This window comes from Equus asinus, chromosome 17 (assembly GCF_041296235.1).
Source record: "Equus asinus isolate D_3611 breed Donkey chromosome 17, EquAss-T2T_v2, whole genome shotgun sequence".
Classification (NCBI taxonomy): domain Eukaryota; kingdom Metazoa; phylum Chordata; class Mammalia; order Perissodactyla; family Equidae; genus Equus; species Equus asinus.
Genome location: NC_091806.1, coordinates 1,315,514 through 1,336,343, shown reverse-complemented (window position 1 = coordinate 1,336,343; position 20,830 = coordinate 1,315,514). Strand labels below are relative to the sequence as shown.

At 53.1% G+C, this 20,830-nt stretch overlaps 1 protein-coding gene across 5 annotated transcripts in view; it reads left to right on the top strand.

Annotated features, from left to right (window-relative positions):
- ELF5 (E74 like ETS transcription factor 5) overlaps positions 1-20,297 on the top strand; it is a 43,309-nt gene extending 23,012 nt beyond the window's left edge. For 3 of the 5 annotated variants that reach the window (XM_044750124.2, XM_044750126.2, XM_044750127.2), the window contains exons 3-7: positions 6,613-6,846; positions 9,888-9,938; positions 16,944-17,012; positions 18,261-18,456; positions 18,894-20,297. In XM_044750124.2, coding sequence (XP_044606059.2) covers positions 6,613-6,846; positions 9,888-9,938; positions 16,944-17,012; positions 18,261-18,456; positions 18,894-18,990 — 647 coding nt within the window. In that variant the 3' untranslated portion in view covers positions 18,991-20,297. The remainder of the gene's footprint in view (positions 1-6,612; positions 6,847-9,887; positions 9,939-16,943; positions 17,013-18,260; positions 18,457-18,893) is intronic. The other 2 variants (XM_070487514.1, XM_044750125.2) reach the window with 2 other exon arrangements.
- The last annotated feature ends 533 nt before the right edge of the window (positions 20,298-20,830 follow it).

Sequence of the window (20,830 nt, the reverse complement as noted above, 5' to 3'; positions counted from 1 at the left end):
TTGCACAGCTAATAAGTTGAAGAGCCAGGACTTCAAATCAGCGTGGTCTGTCTCCACAGTCCAAGCTCAGCTACTCCCCACAATCCCACAGCTCCCATTGGAGGGTCCCCCCAATGCCGGGTCACTTGACAGAACCCTAGAGTGGAGGATGGGAACACAAGTCTGACTGAGTCCCTGCAGCTGGCAGGTTCATCCAGCGTCACTTTCCCATCCATGCTCCCCGATCAGCGGAGAAGCCTTGAGTTCTCCCCCAGAGGGTCTGGAGACGTAATGCAAAGCTAGTATCCCAAAGTACGCTTGCAGTCTGCAGATTTTGCATTCTGCTGAATAACTCTTTTATTATCATTTTTAAAAAGTCAATATCATCCCCCAAACTCTTGCTTCAAGTGAGGCTCCAAGAAAATGAACAGTGTTGGCTCCAGAATTTCTATCTAGGAAGGGCTGGTGGGCAGCAATCTAGTTGGAAGAGATGGGAAAGGGACTTGGCTGGGAATGTTTTTTAAGAGCACTTTGCGTAACACTGAGAAGACACAGATGTCTGTAACCAAGAATGGAGGTAGGGGATTAAAGGACCCCTCTGGCCTTTCTACTGAAGACGCACAGGTGTTATCAGGTGGCCTCAGTTACCCCAGCACCTTCTGTCCACCCTGGGGACTTCACCCCTGCCCCTCCACCCCAGTGTCAGAAGCACAGGTCTGGTGTGTGTCCTGATAGCCAGCATTTTACAAAGTCACACAGACTCACCTGTGTCCCCATATTTTGAACAGCATTGGCCACCTAACTCATGCTGGCAATTCAAGGACAAATGAGCATGGTTAATAATATAATTTCCTAATTTTCCTTAAGAAAATAAATCCAAAGCTCTGGGAAGGAAGAAAGCTACTGACCCACACACACAACATACTGGCAGTATTTGCAGAGACCCACACACACAAAACATGTTGGCAGTATTTGCAGAGACACACACACAAACATATTGGCAGTATTTGCAGAAACACACACAAAACATGTTGGCAGTATTTGCAGGGACACACACACAAACAAATTGGCAGTATTTGCAGAGACACATACACAACATATTGGCAGTATTTGGAGAGACACACACACAAACATATTGGCAATATTTGCAGAGACACACACACAACATATTGGCAGTATTTACAGAGACCCACATAAAACATATTGGCAGTATTTGCAGAGACCCACACAAAACATATTGGCAGTATTTGCAGAGACCCACACAAAACATATTGGCAGTATTTGCAGAGACACACACACAAACATATTGGCAGTATTTGCAGAGACACACACACAACATATTGGCAGTATTTACAGAGACACACACACAACATATTGGCAGTATTTACAGAGACACACACAAAACATATTGGCAGTATTTACAGAAACCCACACAAAACATATTGGCAATATTTGCAGAGACACACACACAACATATTGGCAGTATTTACAGAGACCCACATAAAACATATTGGCAGTATTTGCAGAGACCTACACAAAACATATTGGCAGTATTTGCAGAGACCCACACAAAACATATTGGCAATATTTGCAGAGACCCACACAAAACATATTGGCAGTATTTGCAGAGACCCACACAAAACATATTGGCAGTATTTGCAGAGACCCACACAAAACATATTGGCAGTATTTACAGAGACCCACACACAACATATTGGCAGTATTTACAGAGACACACACAAAACATATTGGCAGTATTTACAGAAACCCACACAAAACATATTGGCAATATTTGCAGAGACACACACACAACATATTGGCAGTATTTACAGAGACACACATAAAACATATTGGCAGTATTTGCAGAGACCCACACAAAACATATTGGCAGTATTTGCAGAGACCCACACAAAACATATTGGCAGTATTTGCAGAGACACACACACAAACATATTGGCAGTATTTGCAGAGACACACACACAACATATTGGCAGTATTTACAGAGACACACACACAACATATTGGCAGTATTTACAGAGACACACACACAACATATTGGCAGTATTTACAGAGACACACACAAAACATATTGGCAGTATTTGCAGAGACCGACACACACATATTGGCAGTATTTGCAGAAATTCGAGTAAGCAGAGGGACGGGCAGCCCCAGGAGTAACCAGTGCAGACGGATGGTTGTAAGGAGCACCGCGCCGTGCCCTGCCTGCCCTGAGCACCTCCACGCGTCCACTCACTCCATCCTTTCAACAGCACCAGCAGGTCAGTCCTCTTATGCCCATTTCGCAGACAAGTCCCAAGGAGGCAGGACCACTAAGTGTGAAACCACAGACCCTTTCAACTTTTAGGAGGAATCCTAATAACAGGAACCCTGGTCTCAGATTCTAGAACAGTGATTTTCAAGGAGACTGCTGGAGCTAAGGAGAGGAGACCATCTCGTACCTTTACCTCAACTCCCAGTAGAGCAGGGCTGCTTTTTTCCAGAGTTTTAATTTAAAGAAAATACTTTCCAACTAAAAACATTAGAAGTCTCAGCATGCCACTCGAAACAATAATCTCAAAGGAGACAACTGCCAAACGCATGTGAAATTCTCCATCACAAAGTGACTGGAGGAGTAGGAGCTTGGCCCTCAGAGTGGTTTGTAAAACTTGAATAACTTGCCAGCACTTAAAAAATCATGAGATTTCACGTAACAGTCTGGGCGTGGCAACACAGGGCCCATCTTCCCACACGGCAATGGCCAGTTGGAGCTGGGCAGCCACTGCCCACTAGGCATGAAGCAATTCCCACTGTCCTCACCAGGGCCACTTCAGGCATGGGCATTGCCTGTGACCCTGTGGCATTTGAGTGCACCAGCCCAGCTCTAAGAGCTTAAGCCCTCCCTCCGAATTTAAACACATCCCAGGTTATAACATTACTTGTGAGAGTTGTTCCAGGATTGCTGAAAACTCCCTTTAGCACCTCAGTTTTTCTTCCCAGGGCAGATGGCTCTTAAACAATTGTCTTGACCTACTTCCGACTTCAAAGGAGCTGGCCAAGCCTGCTGCTTAATAGTGGCCTGTGGACATTTCTATGAAGTCTAGCAGGCACAGGATCCCGTCTGTCCCCAGCTGGTAGCCGTAGGCAGACGGCCTCACAGCTCAGCTTCTCCAGAAAGTTTAGATTCGTTTTTGGATGGAGTTTGAGGAAAATGCTTACATTTCCAGACAATACAACCTATTAAAGATAACATATTCTGTGGGTGTGGCACCCTTTCTTTTATTTGCCCTGAGTTCATCTCTTCCAAGTAGCCAAAGGGTCTTCTTCTGTCATTCACTGAGGTTGCTAATGCTGTCATCACCAGTCTCTCCATTCTTTTTCTAATTTTTCAAAACCAGATTGTATATATATATATATTTATGTCTGCCTTCATCCAAATCGTTTTCACTCAGTCTTCGAGACATGTGCCCAACTTGGTCCTCCTCAACCAAGAAAAGTGAGAGATGATTATGACTTGAAATTCCCACATCCAAAGACAGTAGAGTTGGTGTGGGGCCCGACTCTTTACTGACCAGCCGTGTGACCTTCGCAGAGTCACGTCAGCTCCCAGAACTTCAGCTTCCTCATCTGTAAAGCGGAAATTATAATCATCGGTCATTCGGCTGGTCAGTCACCCTCGCTGAGCACCCCCAGTGGGCCAGGCTGGGCTCCAAGCCCTCCTGACTCAGGGGAACAGAGCAGAGCTGGCCCCACGTCACGGAGCTCAAGGTGGGCTGCGGAGGGACGGGAGACTCCCTGAGGGGCGAGTGAGCTGTGATCTTGAGAAAGAGCAGGAGTTAGTGAGAAGACAGATGGTCCCTTCACCTCACTCCCTCGTCTGGGCCAAGGGAATGGCCCGTGGGAAGAGGCTGAGCCGGGAGGCAATCCTGAGGGAGTGATGGGGAGGTTGGGGCCGGATCAAGCAGGCCCTTCTCCTCCGCCAGCCTCGCCTCTGTGGACTGAAAAGCGCCCCGCGTGCTGGCTCCTTGGCTTCCGTGTCACTGCGTTCAGCCATTTTCCTCTCAGCTCTGGGGCTGTGGGAGGGACTTTCCTGGTGAGGAGAGGCCGCCATGCTTGGCTCTGGCCCTGGCCTCCCTCCGGGGGCCAGAGCCACACAAAGCCTGCTCTGTGGGTAAGCTTCGACGGAGGGAGCCCGCCCGGCGACACCTTCCTGGTGTCAGTGCCACCCCACACCCAGCATTTCTCCGAATCCTTTAGGCCCTCTTGGCTACCAGAAACAACGTGGCCCTCTTCAAGTGCCAAAGAAAATAAGGAGGGGGTGGAGGTGGAGAGGGAGTGAGATGGAGACTTGGCCAACGCTTTCCATGAAAAGAAGTAAGTTGTGTCCTCCACCTGCCCTGCACGATGCCATCCCCAGGGGCTCCGCTCAGGACCCCACGGGAGAATTTCAAGGCTCACAGACATCTCTCACCAGAGCACCAGGAAAGTCAAAGGCCCCAGGTCTGCTTGAGCCAGAAGTCAATGGACGAGTGAACAGATCAGGCGGGAGCAGCCACCCTGTTCCCAGGAGACCCCACTGGCCATGAGGGCCCTCACAGGCTGGTGGGCCGGCTCTAGCCAGCGGCCAGGGAGCAAGAAGAGAGGCGTTGGCCTCCCCAGCCCTTGCTGTCCTCATCCACCAAGGAGAGGCGATCATATCAGCCTCAGCCATCCTGGCAGAATACCAACTCCTCGATCCACATGCGTATAGAATTCTGATTAAAATTTTAAAATAAATTAAAACAAATCTGTTGTTTGTTTGACCACAGCTCAATCCACTCCATGGTGGGAAAAGAGATTTCTGGAACCGCTCTGGGTTTTAGGGGGAACCTCAGTTTCCCCCTTGGTGAAACAGCCCAATTGTACCTATTTGGGAGGATTCGAGAACTTGAGAAGCTGACGCATGGGGTGCTCAGAGAGCGAACAGCTGCCAGGGCAGAGGACCCATCTCCTGCCTGGGACTGGAAGCTCCATAGCTCCACGGGGGGGCAGAGGCAGCAAATGCAGCATGTAAAAGGGGAATCCGAACCGCCTCGTTGCCATTCGCTGTGGAGTCTAAGTCATGAGTGACCCTATCTGTCGTCCACACAGCCTGAGCCAGTCACCTATGCCGTACTCTGCTCTCTGCCTTGCTCCGCAGGCCTTAGCCTCGCTCCAGCACTCTGTCTGCCTCCGCCTCTCTCTCCACGTTTCCTCTCTTCCCTGTGCTGACGCTCTGAGGACCAGAATGATGGAACAGGAACTGCAACGGCTTTCAAGTTCAGAGTGGGGTTCTAATCCCAGCTCTGCCACACACTGGCTGTGGGATCCTGGGCAAGTCCTCCGTGACCCTCAGATTCCTCGTTTGTGATCTCCTGAGGGACAGGGACCAAACCTCTCCTTCACCATGAATCCTTAGCGCAAATTTGTTGCTTCACATACAGTAGGTATTGAAGGACAACCTTCCTAATAGCATTAAAATCTTACAGGCTGTGTTCTAAGTACTTTTACATGTATGAACTCATTGAATCCACGGAACGACTCTGTGATAAGGGTGCTGTCATTGTCCCCACCTTAGCAGTGAGGAACTGGGGCTAACATTGAATGAATGAATGAGTACCATGTCAGGTGCAAGAATGATTTATGTCACAGAGCCTGACCACGTACCTGGTACCTCACCTCTTCTGTACCCTGTCACCACCTTTCCTGTTTCTCCTGGCATTGGGACTGAGCCCTTGAGCCCCAAATCTCTGCCCTGGGCCAGGTATGGCCAGCCCCCCAGACCAGAAGGCACCCAGCTCTGTGTGGGTGAAGGGGTGCTGGTCTCAGGATAGAAATTCTTCAAAACACCACCGAAACCACGAAAACAACAATACAACCAACTCCCCCGCACCCCCTTCCTTCAGGAGAGCCCACTGTGGTGATCCACGGTCTGCCAGCCTCTGGGCAATGTCTCACCACCTCAAGGCCCTCAGCATGAGACGGCTGAGACGGCGCACAGACCAACGGCTAGTGCTGGCAGCTGTCCAGAGGGCAGAGGGAGTCGAGTCGGCGGCCGGTGGTGCCCGACACGCAGCAGGCATTTAACAACTCCTGAATCGACTGATGATTTTCTAGGCACCACACGGCCTATAGACACTACCTAACCCAAACTGCATAATGGCCCCGTGAGCTGGACATACTACACCCATTGTACAGATGAGGAAACTGAGGCTTCCATGACTGTGGACCCTGCCAAGTGGAAAGCAGCAGCGCAAGGGTGTGAGCCCAGGCTTGCAGCCTCCAAAGCCTGTGCTCTTGATGCCTGAAAGGCCCTGCTCTCCCCTCCCCATGGGCTCCCCTCCTCTGAGCGCCAGAACCAGGCGTGGGTGCTCCCGGGCCATGACGGGTGAGAGTCCGTTCCCTGTCCTGCCCCGAAGTCCCCCGTGGGATCCAGTCCCTCAGGTTTGCTGTGCAGTGGAAGGTGAGCGGGGCCCCAGCAGGACCCCCCCAGGGCAGCAGGCCCTTTCTGCTCGGTGGACCAGCGGTGGGGATGGTCACACAAGCAGAGCCTCCTTCGGGCTTCTTCCGGAGGCTCTCCTGGGCCGTTGTCCCTCACTTCTCTCTCCTCTGGTGTAGCCGGTGACCCCTACTGGACGTCGGTGCACCCCGAGTACTGGACGAAGCGCCACGTCTGGGAGTGGCTCCAGTTCTGCTGCGAGCAGTACAGGCTGGACGCCAGTGGCATCTCCTTCTGCCACTTCAACGTCAGCGGCCTGCAGCTGTGCAGCATGACACAGGAGGAGTTCAGAGAGGCGGCCGGCGTCTGCGGGGAGTACCTGTACTTTATCCTCCAGAACATCCGCGCGCAAGGTCGGTGTCCAGGGGGCCGGGGCCCGGGGTGGGACCAAGGGACCTCGCGAGGCCCTTCCCCGCCCTGGGACTCATACAGCAGGGTGGTCAGCCGGAGTTCTCTGTTAACCACAGTCCCCTGTTGACCAAACCCCTCACACCGGGAAGCTCGAGTTTGCTAGAATTGGAGACTGTAGGTAAAAGGGAGCAAGTTACAAGGAAGCGAGTTTGGTCCATTTTTCAAAAGAAAAGAAAAGCTAAAGCCACATTCAGGGCTCGCCCAGGACCCAGGCTGACACAACGAGATAATGCATTATGTTCATAAAGATTTGCAGCCATAAAAGGTGGACAAAAGAGCGGTGTGCTTGACGCTCCACAAGCAGGAGGAGAGGAGACCGCCCGGAGCCTCTCCCTCCGCGTTTCCGGAGGAGGCCAGCGGCTTGGCAGTTCCTCCTGTCACTCTCTGGGTGAGCAAGGACCGAGCGGCCGGGAGGTGGCGCCAGGAGCCTGAGTAGAGGTCCGCACGGGCGGGAGGAGAGTGCCAAGGGACAGGCTTTTGAGGACATCGAGTTCTGTATCCCCTCGTCACAGATACAGGAACTAAGGTCCCGAGCAGTTAAGTAACTTCAGGTTACACAGACACAGGGTCGACGGTGGAAAGTCAGGGCAAAGCAGGGGCTTTGAAATCAGAAATAGCTGCGTTCTAACACGGGCTCCACGTCTTCGGAGCCAGAAGACTTCTGGCAAGGGCTGAACCTCCACTGCCTCGTCTGTGCGGTGGGATAATGATCCGCATCTCCACAGGTTTCTTGAAGGGTCCAGTGGAATATTACCTGCATAGCCTATGAGGGCACAAATGCAGTAAATGGCAGCATTTTTGTCATCATGAATATAACCAAGAGGCAGAAATTTTAAAAATAAAGGAAAGATATCTCAGCTCCATTTTAAGAAAGGCCTTTCTAATAGTTACTACCTTCTTCTGGAAAGGCAGCTTCAGAAGGTACCTAAGGTAGGAAGCTCCCCATCACTGGAGATAATCAAGCAGTCTAAGAGCCCTCTGATTGGTGGGGATGCTGTGGCAGGGATTCCTGTTTGGGCAGAACACCGTAGATGAGTTTCCGGCTCTAGGACTCTGTTCCTCCCCTTGATCCCCCCCCATCATGAGTGCCTGAGGGCGGGAAAGCTGAGGATGGTCGGGGGGGGGGGGGGGGGCACTGTTCAGCTTCTGCCATGGGAGCCACGGCCCACCAGGGGCAAGGAAGGGACAAACAGACCTGCTGTCCATTGTTGTCTAGCGTCTGCTTAATTACAGCCAGGGACAGTGACCTATGCTTAGAGTGGGCCCTCCCTGAAAGGGGGCAAGTCTGAGCAAGTCACAGGGGCTCGGGAGGGGCTCAGGCTCCGTTCAGAGCCCTCCCGAGGGAGCAGCCTTGCCCAAGAATCCCAGGGCCACGGAGAGGGAGGTGTTCCATCCGGGAAGAGGATGCAGCTTGGCGTTGCCAGCAGTAGCCAGACGTCAAGTGAGTCAAGTTTGCGTGCAGGCCCCGCAGCCCCTGACAGCACCTCCCTTCCCTCCCTGGCACTTGTTCCCCCAAAATCTGTGTCCCTGGTCCTGTTGCCTCAGGGGCTGTCCGGACGAATATGCTAAAAACGAGCTGTTTCAAAGCAGGCCACAGGTTGCCTCTTCTTCCGAGGAACCCCTGGAGCCCGGAAGCCACCTCCAGTGGAGGAGTGTCGGGCACCGACAGGCCAGGGCAGCCACCGCGCTGGGCAGTGAACCGTGTGCTCCACCGCCCGCCCCACTCTGACTCCTCCTTAACTCTTCCTGAGGTGGGAGTGTGGCTCATGTGTGGAGATACAGGCAGTGTGACCAAGTGACAGTGTCCCAGTGTGCCCGGGACACACTGTTTCCACCTGGAATGATTTCACCATTGTTATCCTGGAATAGCTGCTCTTAGCACTGTCGTCCGTTCTCAGGAGCTTCTCATGTGGACGATGAATTATGTGGCAAACCGGTTATTACCTAGTTAGGCCTTTCATTACTCCATAGATCAGGGCTCTGCAGGCGAGGACAGAACAAGTCAGTCTGGGCCGGGAGAGGAGCTGGGGCTCCAGGGCCCGGCATGCTGGCTGGCTCAGGAGCTAGTTCAGCAGGATTCCAGGGCCCAGAAACTTGGGATGCTGGCCACTGGAAGGTGAGGTGTCCGGGAAGGGTGGAGGCAGCAGCTGGCTTCCACAGCGTAGGTGAGAAGCGGGCCCCTTGGCGGTCCCCCATCCTATTCTCGGGTGGCCCTTGGGCAGAGTGAACTGAGGGGCCGTGTCTGCCCAGAACCACTTGGAAAATAACCCTAGGAGTAAACTGTCACCAACGTGCCCTGTCTCAGTCTCCTTAGTGAATGAAATCAGGGCTCGCAGTGGACACCGAGCTAGAAAGCAGGTGTCTTGTGGCCTGTGCTGCTACAGAAAACACGGTCCCAGCCCCTAACTCTCCCCATTCTTCAGAGGAGCTGACCAAGGCCCGCACGGCTGCCCCAATCCTCATGGACCCCTCACTCGGGTTTCGCACTTCTTGTGGCCCCCTGTGCCCCTTTTCCCCTTTGACCAGCTCATGACAGGTGTTCAGATCTCCAAGGGATCAGAGGCCAGGTCAGAGATCACAGACTCTTCGAGCCAAAGGGCAGCTCGGTGAGCAACACGAGCCCGAATACTGAGTGACGGGGCAAGGCCGCACAGGTCAGCGGCACAGCCCGGCTCAGAGCCCAGGCCTCCTGGTCCCGTGCTGGGACTCACTCCCCAGTGCCTGCTTGGAAAATTCTAGAGGCTGCTGGAATGCCTGGCCCTGGAGCTCTCTCTGGGTGGCGCTTAGAAACCAGGAGATTGTCACCTCCCAGGGTTGGCTTCACGGGGGTCCCATAAGAGCCAGGTGGTCTCCAAGCTCCTTCTGAAACAAAACTGCCCCGCCGAGGGGAGAGCCCCTCCCCTTCTCCCAGCACCTCCGCCCCGGCCTGGCCGGGGATACCAGGATGGCATGTACGGTTTGTGGATTTCTCTTTCTTTCCCAGGTTACTCCTTTTTTAACGACACTGAAGAGACCAAGGCCACCATCAGAGACTGTAAGTACCGAGTTCAAGCCACCCCAGGCCGCGCCAAGGCCGCTGTTGGGCTTGACCGTTGTTTAGGACTACACGGAAGGGTGAATGACCTGAAACAACCACAGACTAGAGAAGACAGCAGGAGGAACGTGGTGGACAGAACATGGGGCTGGGGTCCATGGCGTCAGTTTCTCTGCCTATAAAATGGGTGTCGTGAGTTCAAGAAGCCGTGCACAGGAAGTGCCTGGCATGTGCCAGCAGCATGGGGGCTCCAGAGACCGGTATCCGGTGGCAATAATAATCGCCGTTACTAACCCTTAGAGGCCTTGTGGTTGATAGAGCCTCCGGGGAATCTGAACTCACAAAGCAGGTGCAGTCAGAGTTACGGGTGATGGAGGGTCTCAAACGGCCTGTTGATTCTGGAAATTAACCTTCCCTCTTCCACTTTTGCAGATGGAGAAGGTTTAGGAAAGGGACTCTTGGAGCTTGTGTTTTTTAGAGATGAGGATGACGATGATTGCCATTGGTTACTGGGGGGGCCCAGGAGAACATGTGGGTCCTGGCGGGCCCCGTGCTCCGTGGACCTCAGCTCTTTCCCCTGCAGAGAGAGGCCAGGGCTCACAGTCACTCCAAAGGCCTCTGAGAGTGCGAGCCGACGACAAACACAGAGGGCCGGTTTCTTATGATTTCTTTTTCCCTCCTTAAAGTCCCAAACAATCACCTGAGGCCTCAGTGACTCTGTTAAGGAAGGGTTTTGTTCAGAGCGTGGCGCAGGAACAGCCAGGTCCACGCACCGCCCGCTGAAGCAGGCGCGCCCGCGGGGCCCCGGCTGCCCTCCAGAGCAGTGGTGTCTTCCCCGAGGGCTCCCGCCGGGCGCGGGCCAGAGCGTCTCCTCCTCCCGGGGCCGAAGCTCCCGCAGAGCTTCCCGCTCGGTCGAATCCCCTCTCGTCCATCCGCAGCAGCGGGGCTGCAAAGCCCAGCTTCCACCCCAGGCCCGCTCCAGGCAAAGCCCCTGGAAGAAACGAGCCCACCAAGGCCCAGGGGCATGATGGGGTCTGTCTCCAAAGGCCTGAGCCCAGGGCGGGCGCTTGCTCTGCTCTCGAAGCAGCGGTGAGTCTGACCTGACTACCCTTCCTCAGGGTCAGGGTCTCCACCTATAAATGGGCATCTTTTTGCCAGCCCGCCTTCCTCCCAGCACAGACGATGATGGGCCAGGAAGAGAGTGTCCCGTAAGTTACCTGAAAATAGAACCAGCCCCAATAGAAGCAGCCCCAGTTAGAGTCAATGCTATCATCATCATCATCATCATGGCAGCCAGCATGCACGGAGGGCTCGCTATGAGCCGCACCCCATGCTGGAATCTCGATAGACGTTGTCTCAGGTAATCTTTCCAGTACCCTTTAAGACGAGTCCTAGTACTGAAGCCTTTTTAAAGGGGTAGCAACTGAAGCTTAGAGGTTAAAGGGGACAAGGTTAGAAAGTGACAGATCACCCTAGTGTGTCGAAATCCAGAGCTCTTAACCCCTTTCTCCCCTCATCCATTTCTTTCTTTCCTTTTTCATTCGTGCATTCATTCAACAAACATTTATTAACACCTACTTTGTGCCAGGCCCAGAGCTAGGCACTGTGGCTGCAGTGATAAGCACAACTTAGGTCTTGCCCTCCTGGAGCAAGGGAAGGAGAGAGACATTAAACAAATAATCCCAATAATAAATATGTAATTGATAATCATGATGATATTACAGAGGAAAAGTGCAAGGTGCTTTGTGTGTAACGGAGGAAAGATCGCGTTAAATTAGGGACCAGGGAAGACTTCCTGAAGGAAGAGATATTTAAATTAGGCCTAAAGGATGAGCAGAAGTTAGCCAGGAAAAGAAGGAAGAAAAGGTTACAGGGAATGAATGGCAAGTGCAAAGGCCCAGTGGCAGGAACAAAAGGCTGGAAGGTTTAGCACTAGGTGGTTCAATAAAGTAGCCACTAGCCACATACGCCTATTAAATTTAATTAAAATTTAAGTTAAAATTCACCTCCTCAGTCACACTAGCCACGTTTCAAGTGCTCAATAGGCATAAGGAACTGGTAGCTACCATACTGGACTGCTCAGATTTCCATCCTCATGGAAAGTTCTCTTGGACAGCACATTGGTAGAGCATCAGCAGCATCAGCGCAGGGAGGGGTGGGAGCCAAGTCCCCGAGCAGGGCAGGGGCAGGTCAGGGGCAGCTTTGTGGGCAGTGGGGTTTGGAGTTCATTCTGAGCAGGCTGGGAAGGCACTGAGGTGTGGCGACAATGGCTCCCGCTGCCCTGCAAGAAGATCCCTGGGCTGCGTGTCTCAGAAAGGAGCCCAGCTAGGAGCCTGCAGTCCAAGCGAGGAGGATGGCGGCCGGAAGCAGGAGACAGCACAGGGTGGAGAGAAGTTTCTGGAGGTCGAGGGGGCGAGGCGAGGGCTCCGAGCTGGCGTCCCTGGAGCACAGGCTCATGGAACAGCCCTCCATGGCTCGCGCTGCCCCAGGCTCTGCCCGGCGTGGGCCCTGCCCGGCCTGCCCCAAGAGGCACGCTTTCCAGACTGAACTCAGGCTTGAGGAGTCCGGTGAGAGCTCCTGAAAACCAGCGCCACAGGCTCTGCCGCCGGACAGCCTCCCCTGCCACAGCCAGGACCCCGCGGCCTTCCCGCTGGGCCCCGAGGCCCGTCTCTGGCTCCCCCACAGCCCTGACGACCACCCTTTCCCAAAACAGAACCCCTAATGCATATTTGATAGGTGCAAGGGCAGGCGGGAAGATGACAGGCTGGGGGTTCTACAACAGGCCTGTTCTAGGAAGTCCAGGGCCTACGGTCACGGTGCCTGGGGCTCAGGTGATGTGTCACAGTCCCAGACACCCCCCGACCCGGAAAGGACGTGTGCCATGCCTGGGCCCAAGCCTGGCCCCCTGGGACAAAGTGGCATCCCGGGGCTTTAAGCGATGTTCGGTTGGTCTCCGGCGAGGATTAGTGGCTCTCATTGCCATGGCGAAACGCTTGCTCTCTGACAGGTGCGGTGCCCGCCGTGTATCCTGCACACGTTCACTCCTTTACTCCTCGTGGCAGCTCGCTCGCTAGTCCTGTGACCCTTGTCTGCCTCCGAGGAAACCGGAGGGGTGCTAACTTGCGAGTAGACGCAGAGCGGAGGTTCTAACTTGTTCTCTCCAAGTCTGTGCTCTTAGATGGGGTGCCATTCGCTGCACGCGCACACACAAATGCACACACCCCCCATACCCTTGTCTTCAGTCTGCTGCCCACTCAGCGGAGCCCCGAGGCCCAGGACTCCTCTGGGTCTGGGCCCAGTTCCACAGCAATTCAGAGCGCAGGATGATTTTCGCCTTAGCACCCGCTGAAGGGCCCAGGCCCAATAAGCTAGGAAACCATCAGCGCTGGCCCGGGTGAGGCCCCTGCCCCTCTGCACTTGTCTCTTCTCTCCCCGCTCTCCTCCCCTACCTCCACCGCAGAGATGCCGGTGAACAAAGCCTGCTGCGGGCCTGCGTTCGCTGCCGGGCTCCCGCTGCCGCTGAGGCTGAGCTTTTCCACGCCCTCCGGATGTGGGGTGCAGGCTCTATGGCACCCCGAGTGTGGTGGGGACATGATAAGCTTGTCTGGGGAACTCCGCCACTCCAGCCCCATGTCAGCTTCTGGAGGACAGTTGACCATGATTTCAATCAACGGCTGAGAATATACCTTTTGGCCACGTTTAAACTGTCTCCAGTTTCAAGGCAACCAAACTTTCCAAAGCCCACAGGCAGCAGAGAGCCAGGACCGTGCGCCCCCCAGCCCACATCAGGGACACATTCGAGATGGGGACAGTTGAGACAGGGAGAGTCCCCACCAGCCAGGCTAGGGCCTCCAGTCCAGTCGACCCGTGAGGACCTGCAAAGCCACCCCTGAGAACAAGAACAGACAAAACAGGATCATCTCCGGCAAGACCCGCAAGGAGGAGGTCCCAGTGTCCCCATAACCGCCTCACGCCCACCTCTCCTGTATCCATCCTCTCAAGCCAAATGGCTTCACTGAAGCATATGGAAGAAATCATAACAATTAGAAGGTTGACTTTTTCCTCCGTCTTCTTGCCATTTTGGCATTTCAGTGAAAGCTTGTTGTCTATTCATCACTTAACAATTCCCTCTGTTTCTCTTGGCCGCTCCATTTGTCTTCTCTCTTCCTGAAAGACTACGTGAGAACAGTGACCAGTCTGCATGGCAGGAGACGCCGGGCGGCATGGCGTTCCATCAGACGGGGCAGAGCTCTTTCTTGGCCCTGGTGGGCCAGCTGTCAGCCCGGCCCTCCTGCCTTCCCCTCCCTCCGCCTGGCGGTGCCTCCGGATTCAGCCGATTTCCCCTGGGCTTCATCTGTGGTTTGCGGGCACCGGCCTGTGTGGTGGGCCTGTTCTTCCACATCTGAGCAATTGCAGACTGTGACGTATGAGGGTGGAGAAGAGGCCTGGGGGCCTGAGCGTGAGGTGTGCGCTCACTCCAGTGACCAGCCCAGGGAGCGATGCCCTGTGGGCGGCCGTCAGCATGTTTGGACACGATTTCAGCTCCACTGCGGGCCTGACGCTTGACCTGGTGCACGCCCCCCAAGCGCCCCCAGGCTCGCTCCTCTCCTGCTCTGCATAGCTCCTGGTCAGACAGCCTTCTCTGCTGTCTCTGGCTGAAACTGCAGCTTTGCCCGCCCCTTCGCGTCGCCTCCTCTCCTCCCCCCCTGCTTCATTATTCCCCGTTGCATTCACCACCCACTGAAATGGCCCATATTTGCGTGTTCGTTGGCTGTCCCTGCCCATCTGGCTGCAAATCCGCCGGGAGGAGAGACTAGATTCGTACATGCTGTACCCCCGTGCCTGGCACAGTGGGCACACTGCAGCTCAGCACTTGCGAATGAGAGAGCAAATGACCCGCAGTGGGCTGCCCAACCTCTCCATGCCTCCGTCTCCCGGTCAGTAGAATGGGGACAGCACCAATGAACATCACAAGGGCGGGTGACACTGAGTGAGCACACAGCAATAGCAACCGCTCAACAAACTTAGCTAATTATTCATCAGGCACCCAGGAATGCCTGCTGCGGAGGCGAGGTAATGACAAAGCAGTGACTGTGAATGTTAGCTTTGGAATGGAACTGCCCTGGGGCCGGAGTCCTGGCTCCACCACTCTGGATAAATTCGGAAACTCTCGGCTTCAATTTCCTCCTCAATAAAATGGAAATAGCAGTAAGACCACACTGGGTCATTGCAGAGATTAAATGAGGTGCTGTCTGTGAAGCCCTTAACAAGTACTCAGTAAGTGCTCCATAAATATCAGCTAGTGAAAGAGAAGAGATGGAGGAAGCAGGAGCACACAGGTCCACAGGACAGAGAGGGACCTAACCCAGAGGGCCAGTTCAGAGAAGCCTTCCTGAAGAGGTTTTGTGAGAAGGAAAGTCAGCTGGGTGGAAGTGGGGAAGCTGTGCAAAGGCACTGAGGCAGGAGAAGCCTCGGCCCACTGGGATTGTCTGACCTAAGAGAAGAGAAAAACTGGGAGCAGTACGAGATGAGGCTGGAGGGCTGGGGGGCAGGGGTCAGTTTGTGAAAGGCGGGCCTAACATGGCAGCCTACATCCTGGAGACCACAGGGAACCACTGTGGGATGGATGTTAAGCAGGGCGTGACCGGACCCAATGGCACTGAGAGAGGCCACCCTGGGCAGCGGAGTGCACACAGGACGCGGTTCCTCCCCGCGACATGTGCTTGTCTTTCACTCAGCAGAGAGAATACAGACCCAGACTGTAGTCGGGCTGCTTAGTGGAGCAGCGCGTACAGCACCCCGGGCGCTCCAGAGTACTTCCTGAGCACCTCCCGTGTCAGGCACTGTGCCAGGTGCCGGGGAATACACACGTCCCTGCCCTCGGGGGTTTAGACAGACGGTGAGCTAAACAAATAAATACATGACAGAGCATGTTCGATGGCGATCAGTGGTACAGCACAAAATAAAATCAGGGAAGTGGATGTGGAAAGCTGGTCGGGGTGAGTGTGTGCGACCCCAACGCAGGCAGTCAGAGAAGGGCTCGCTGGGAAGGTGACAGCAAAGACCGAGAAGAGGGCGGGACCCCGAGGTCTGCAAGAGCAGAGCCCCGGGCAAGGGGAGCACGTGCAGCCCGCCGGACTGCCGAGTTCGAGTTTGAGGGAGCCAGCGTGGGCGAGGCCGGGGCTGGAGGGCGGGCGGGTCTGCACCGCCTCCCGGAGCATCGCCCCCCCCGCAGTGGTGCTGGTGCTGGCGCCTTCTCACCCCAGGGCTGGAGCCGCGCCGGCTTTCTGCTCTTCGTAAGCTCCCGTCTCTTGGCTTTTCCTTGCCCCGTCCAGTGTGTTCTCCACACACTAGCCAGGGGGATCTTTTTAAAATGTGGATCTTGTCAAACTCCCAAGTCTTCGCTGTATGCTTTGAGGGAAATCCCGAGTCCTGCGCAGCCCGCAGGAAGGCCCCAGGCCACCTGCTTCCCCGCGTGCTCTCCGCCCTGGACACACCGCGGGTGCTGGCCCCTCGCACGGCCTGCTCCTTCCCTCTGGGATGCTCCGTCCCACCCCGCACCGGCCCCTCGCCATTGTCTCAGCTAAGCCTGCTCTTCATGAGGCTTCCCGGCCACCCAGCCTATGAGGGACTTTCTCTGCCTTCGTCCTCTGTCTCACGGCTTGCTTCCTTCGTCACACAACGCTGGGCCGTTTGTTTGTTTCCGTTGTGTTTCACCTTGCCCATGAGTCCTCAGATCCCGTGGGAGCAGGACCCAGTCTGTCTGTGCACTCTCGTCTTCCCAGCACAGAGCCCAGAAGCCGGCAGAGCGTTGAACACAAACACTCCTTAAAGGCAAACCCCAGTCTTAGGCGGACTTGCCCGGCGCCTATAACTACCCCGGGCACCCAGCCCGGTAATTCTACCAAAAAGGGGTTCAGTTAACATTTGCTCACTTTCGTGTGATCAGAGGTCAGAATGTGGCCTCTCGATTCCTTTCTACTGCTGTAACTCATTCTGTTTCAGGTGCTGATTCCAACTGCTTGAAAACAAGTGGCATCAAAGGTCAGGACTGTCCCAGCCACAGTCGAGCAAGTAAGCGGGAGACACCACTGTCATTCCTAATTTCCTAAAAGGTTCATGAGACAAAGGAGTCTACTCTCATAAGCTTCAAAACTGAATGTTTGAGTGGACTCGTTGTTTCCCAAAGAATGTAGTAGAGAAACTGATGATTGCTTTTATTTTTTTTTTTTTTAAAGATTTTTTTTATTTTTTCCTTTTTCTCCCCAAAGCCCCCCGGTACATAGTTGTATATTCTTCGTTGTGGGTCCTTCTAGTTGTGGCATGTGGGACGCTGCCTCAGCGTGGTTTGATGAGCAGTGCCATGTCCGCGCCCAGGATTCGAACCAACGAAACACTGGGCCGCCTGCAGCGGAGCGCGCGAACTTAACCACTCGGCCACGGGGCCAGCCCCTGATGATTGCTTTTATAAGCGTAATCAAAATGCGGTGTATTTCTTTTTACTTGGAAATGGTCTTGTAAGAGCTAAAGTGAGGCAGTGATGGCATTTTCTCACTATGCTGACTTTCTGAATAAGAGTCTGTTTCTCCTGGTCTACTGGGGGTCCTGCTCGCTGAAGAGCTCAGGAACTATCGTGCAGACACCTCACGAGACGGCTACTCTGTTAGCCTTTCCCAGCACGGAGACAGGTCCAACCGGGGCAGAACCACGCCTGCCAGGCAAGGCTCTAAGCACGTGATGAGTACTGAGTCAGAATCCCCTAACCCCTGCTGTGAGGGGGCACTCTTAGTAACCCATTTTACTCCATAGATTATGGTTACAGAGCTAGCAAGAGGAGAATTCAGGACCCAAACCCAGGCGGTTGGACTTCAGAACTAGTCTTAACACCATATAATGGAACAAGAGAAATGCCAGCTTTTCATGAAAAACGTAACTGTAGGGTTGCTCCCCCCGCCCCGACAGTTGCGGCTGTGGGCTCCGAGCACAACCATGCTGCCTGCCTAAAAGAAGGAGAAGGTCATTTGACACTCATTTCATTAATTCCGTGAGAATTAGTCCATAGCTCCTGAAAGCGAGGAAGCTCCGTGAGCCACGGTGGTGTTAGTCAGGGGAATTTGGCGTCTCTGTATCTGTGTTATGTACTCGCTTTACTAGAAGACACACATTTCACAGCTCGGTAAGGTTCCAAGTGGAGCACCTGGTCATAACCCTAGGAAATAACCCTTTAAAGCAGTAATTCTCAGGGATTCATAAGAAGTTGTGCAACTCTCCTCTTAAAATTAAAAAAAAAGAAATTAAATAATTTTTTTTCCTTCTCCAAAGGCCTCCAAAGTTCTCATCTATGGGAATTTGTGCGAGACCTGCTTCTATCTCCTGAAGAAAACTGTGGCATTCTCGAATGGGAAGATAGGGAGCAAGGTATTTTTCGGGTCGTTAAATCAGAAGCCCTGGCAAAGATGTGGGGACAGAGGAAGAAAAACGACAGAATGACGTACGAAAAGCTGAGCAGAGCCCTGCGGTGAGTTGCAGCGTGGACCCTTCAGGCGGAGTCACACAAAAGGGCCAGCGGTAGAAACTGACCTATCTTTGCAGCTTTACACTTGATAATGGAAAGGTTATGAGACAACATGGTGGTTCTTAGTCACAGAGGGGATTATGGCTTGTAAATTGACACGCCGCCCTTTCCATTCTTGGCGGTGTCCCCGGGATTGCTCCGAACCCAGGCCACGTCACACACACACACACACACAGAACACGCTTTGAACTGACTGTGGTGAGGTGCCATCTCCAAGCTGTCTGGGAAAGGCTGCAGTGTAAGTTGGTATCGGGGTGTGAAAATACCAGGGTAACCAGAGACCAGCCTTGTCACCTGAGAGGAATGAGGAGAGGGTTTGTACTCTGCTGTTTTCCCAGGGTGCAAACCCTCCCCCCTTTCTCTTCTGCTATCCTTCACAGGTACTACTACAAAACGGGGATTCTGGAGCGGGTCGACCGGAGGTTAGTGTACAAGTTTGGAAAGAATGCACACGGGTGGCAGGAGGACAAGCTATGATCTGCTCCGTCATCAAGCTCGTTTTATGGATTTCTGTCCTTTAAAACAATCAAATTGCAATAGACATTTGAAAGTCTTTGTTGTTTTTTTTTTAAAACCTGTAATACATACTGATAAAATTTCCCCACATCTCAGCTTACATTTGGATCCAGAGTTGCTGTTATCTGCTTGGGGCGATGGCAGCAACCCTTCAGAAGTTCTTTTTCTTCCACCTGAGGGAGGAGGGGATGACCTTTTGTGGTTCCTTGAGCAAACGTTACTTCCCTAATAAGAGCTGCAGACCCACAGCAGCCGGTGCCACTGGTGCTGCCCAGAGAAGAAGGCTCCAGGTCTGCCCTCGGAGACTCATCCGCTGCTCCCGTCCCAAAGGCTCGAAAGTTTTCACGTATTTAACTTTGGCAGCTCACAAAGGAAGAAAAAGTGATAGTTTGTAATTCATAGAGTGGGAGGGGGTAAGACATGAGTAAGACAACTGTAGATTTCAAATTAAGGTTAAATTCCATAGAAAAGTCTCTTAGTAAAAGAGACAAGCCCTCAAGTGGGACATAGCTGGATATTTAGCATCGGTTAATAGTAAATTTCTTCACCAGAACGTGTTTTTGGCCGCTCAGCAAAACTCCCACCGCCATCCTTCTAGAGTAACACACTTGAAATTAGGCACACTACTAATTCTTGCTGAGGTCATCCCCATCTTCTCCTACTGGTGGGGGGCCTCAGGTATGCAGAGTTAGTCGACAGACACTCCCCTCACTTTCCAAATCACCAAAGTTTCTATGACTCAAGCCGTCAACACAATAAAATCGTAATTTATTGATTCTTTCTGTGGCCAAGATATGAAACCTTTGAAGAACTGGAAATGTCCTGACAACTCTGTAAAGGCCAATTAAATTATGAGTCTCTTTTGTTTTGTCTTCCTACCTGATGTGTACTCAAGCTCTAAAACACATATTTCCTTGACAAAAATAGCGGCAGTGAATTACACCAGTAAAGCTCTCGGGTAAAGCCTGCACGGACATTTCCCATCCGTCACTGGTAGGGAGCCGTGCGCGGCCTGGAGTCAGTGGACTGCCCCTGGGACGTCCGCTTCCCCAGAGCAAGAAGCCCCGTGAGACAGGCGCTGAACCGCCACACAGGCTGAGCACCCCTGTGCCGAGAGCCTAACTCCAAAAGTAACTTGTTTTTAAAAATGTGAATTACTGTAAACTAATCTATTTTTGGATTCATGTGTTTTACAGGCAGATATAGTTTGTAAACTATGTGAATAAAATATTTAACGCGTTAAACTGTCTCTGTATTGTTAAATCCAGCCAAGTGTTGACAACCTGTAAATCCTTTGATGACCTTCCATTTCCTAGCATTTAGGAGATGCGGAGTTTTAAAGAGCCTCAAAAGAAGCAAGAAATCTATGGAATGATGCTACCCACCACCTTTGCAGCGTAAGACAGCAGTGCCCTCTCAGAATGGAGCGCATGGGCCCCCAGGGCCCCACAGATACGTTTCTCTTTGGGGCACACACAAAAAATCATTTATTGTGCTTGTTGTTTTGAGGTTTTGTTTTGTTTCTTACTCTAAATTAGTTGCCTTATTTAAAAATCAGGGTGCTGGCCTGGTGGTGTAGTGATCAAGTTCATGCGCTCTGCCTTGGCGGCCTGGGTTCTCTGGTTTGGATCCTGGGTGCAGACCTACACACCACTCCTTAGGCCATGCTGTGGCAGCGTCCCACATACAAGATTGTTCAGGAACAATCTTCCTCACCAAACAAAAGGAATCAGAGATACAGAAAACCCCAGATTTCCAGCTTCTTTTAAGAAACCAGATCTGGTAACACCAGTCTCTCAGT